The sequence below is a fragment of the Terrapene carolina genome, unplaced genomic scaffold (assembly GCF_002925995.2).
Source record: "Terrapene carolina triunguis isolate 2854851 unplaced genomic scaffold, T_m_triunguis-2.0 Scaffold558, whole genome shotgun sequence".
NCBI classification, from domain to species: domain Eukaryota; kingdom Metazoa; phylum Chordata; order Testudines; family Emydidae; genus Terrapene; species Terrapene triunguis.
The window spans coordinates 8,487,195-8,488,105 of record NW_020664909.1 but is presented as its reverse complement, the minus strand read 5'-3'; the positions used below and the strand labels follow the sequence as shown (position 1 = coordinate 8,488,105).

General features: G+C 40.6%; 1 protein-coding gene across 1 annotated transcript in view; it reads left to right on the top strand.

Annotated features, from left to right (window-relative positions):
* The first annotated feature begins 611 nt into the window (after positions 1-611).
* Positions 612-911, top strand: part of BTLA (B and T lymphocyte associated) — a 21,806-nt gene continuing 21,506 nt past the window's right edge. The window contains exon 1 of the mRNA XM_024208625.2: positions 612-699. Within this exon, the coding sequence (XP_024064393.2) occupies positions 612-699 (88 nt within the window). The remainder of the gene's footprint in view (positions 700-911) is intronic.

Sequence of the window (911 nt, the reverse complement as noted above, 5' to 3'; positions counted from 1 at the left end):
CCATAGCCATGTTCTAGTGCCCCTGATGCAAGCATACCTACAGTGGAGCACCCATAGGGACACTACTCAAAGAACCACCTTAATGTTCCTTTAATGTAGGGTTTTTTTAAAATGTACTATGAAAATAAAATGGAATAAAGAAGCGATCCAAAAGGGTTGGAAAAAGTGTGGGGGAAGAAACACTACTGTGCAGGTGTTCACTTTGAATTTACTGATGTTTGTAAGATTAAAATCTCAGCCTTAGTGTTGCACTAACCGAGGATTTTCTTCTTATAGTTTTAATTCTGTAGTTCCACTTACTGCACTGAAAAAGCACTCAGGGGAAAATGAGAAGTTTTGCAACTCAGAGATTTTGAAAGTAAGCAAGCGGTGGATGCTGATACAACCACATAAAAGAACACCACGTAACCTGTCAGATTTTTGCATAGTATGTTACAGAAATCTTCCCCGCCCTTTTCCCCACCCCCAAATCTCCTTCCCTGTCTAAACTGTTCAGTCAAGAGAATCAGTTCAGAGACACCATGGGCAATCACAGAGAGGTATAGGTGTCTATACAAACTGCACTTCTTTAACCTCAGAGGAATCTCTCCCATCTCCACCATGCCGATGAAATGACGGCTTCTCCAGGCATGCGGGCGAATAGAATTGTACTGCACATCCTTCTTGTGGTGCTATCTCTGGATATCTGTCAGGTTTATGGTAAGATGCTTTATCAATCTAATGTGACTTAAGTTACTAGCCTTCATAGAAAACCATGTACCCAAGTGATTTTCAGTGTAGTCTGGGTGAGGAGAAATTCAGATTGTGAAACTATGGTATGCTGGATGATGGTGGAATAAGATACAGGACATAAATCTAATACGGTAAAATAATGAGCACGTGGATTATGGATATTAAAACCAGGCCTCTAT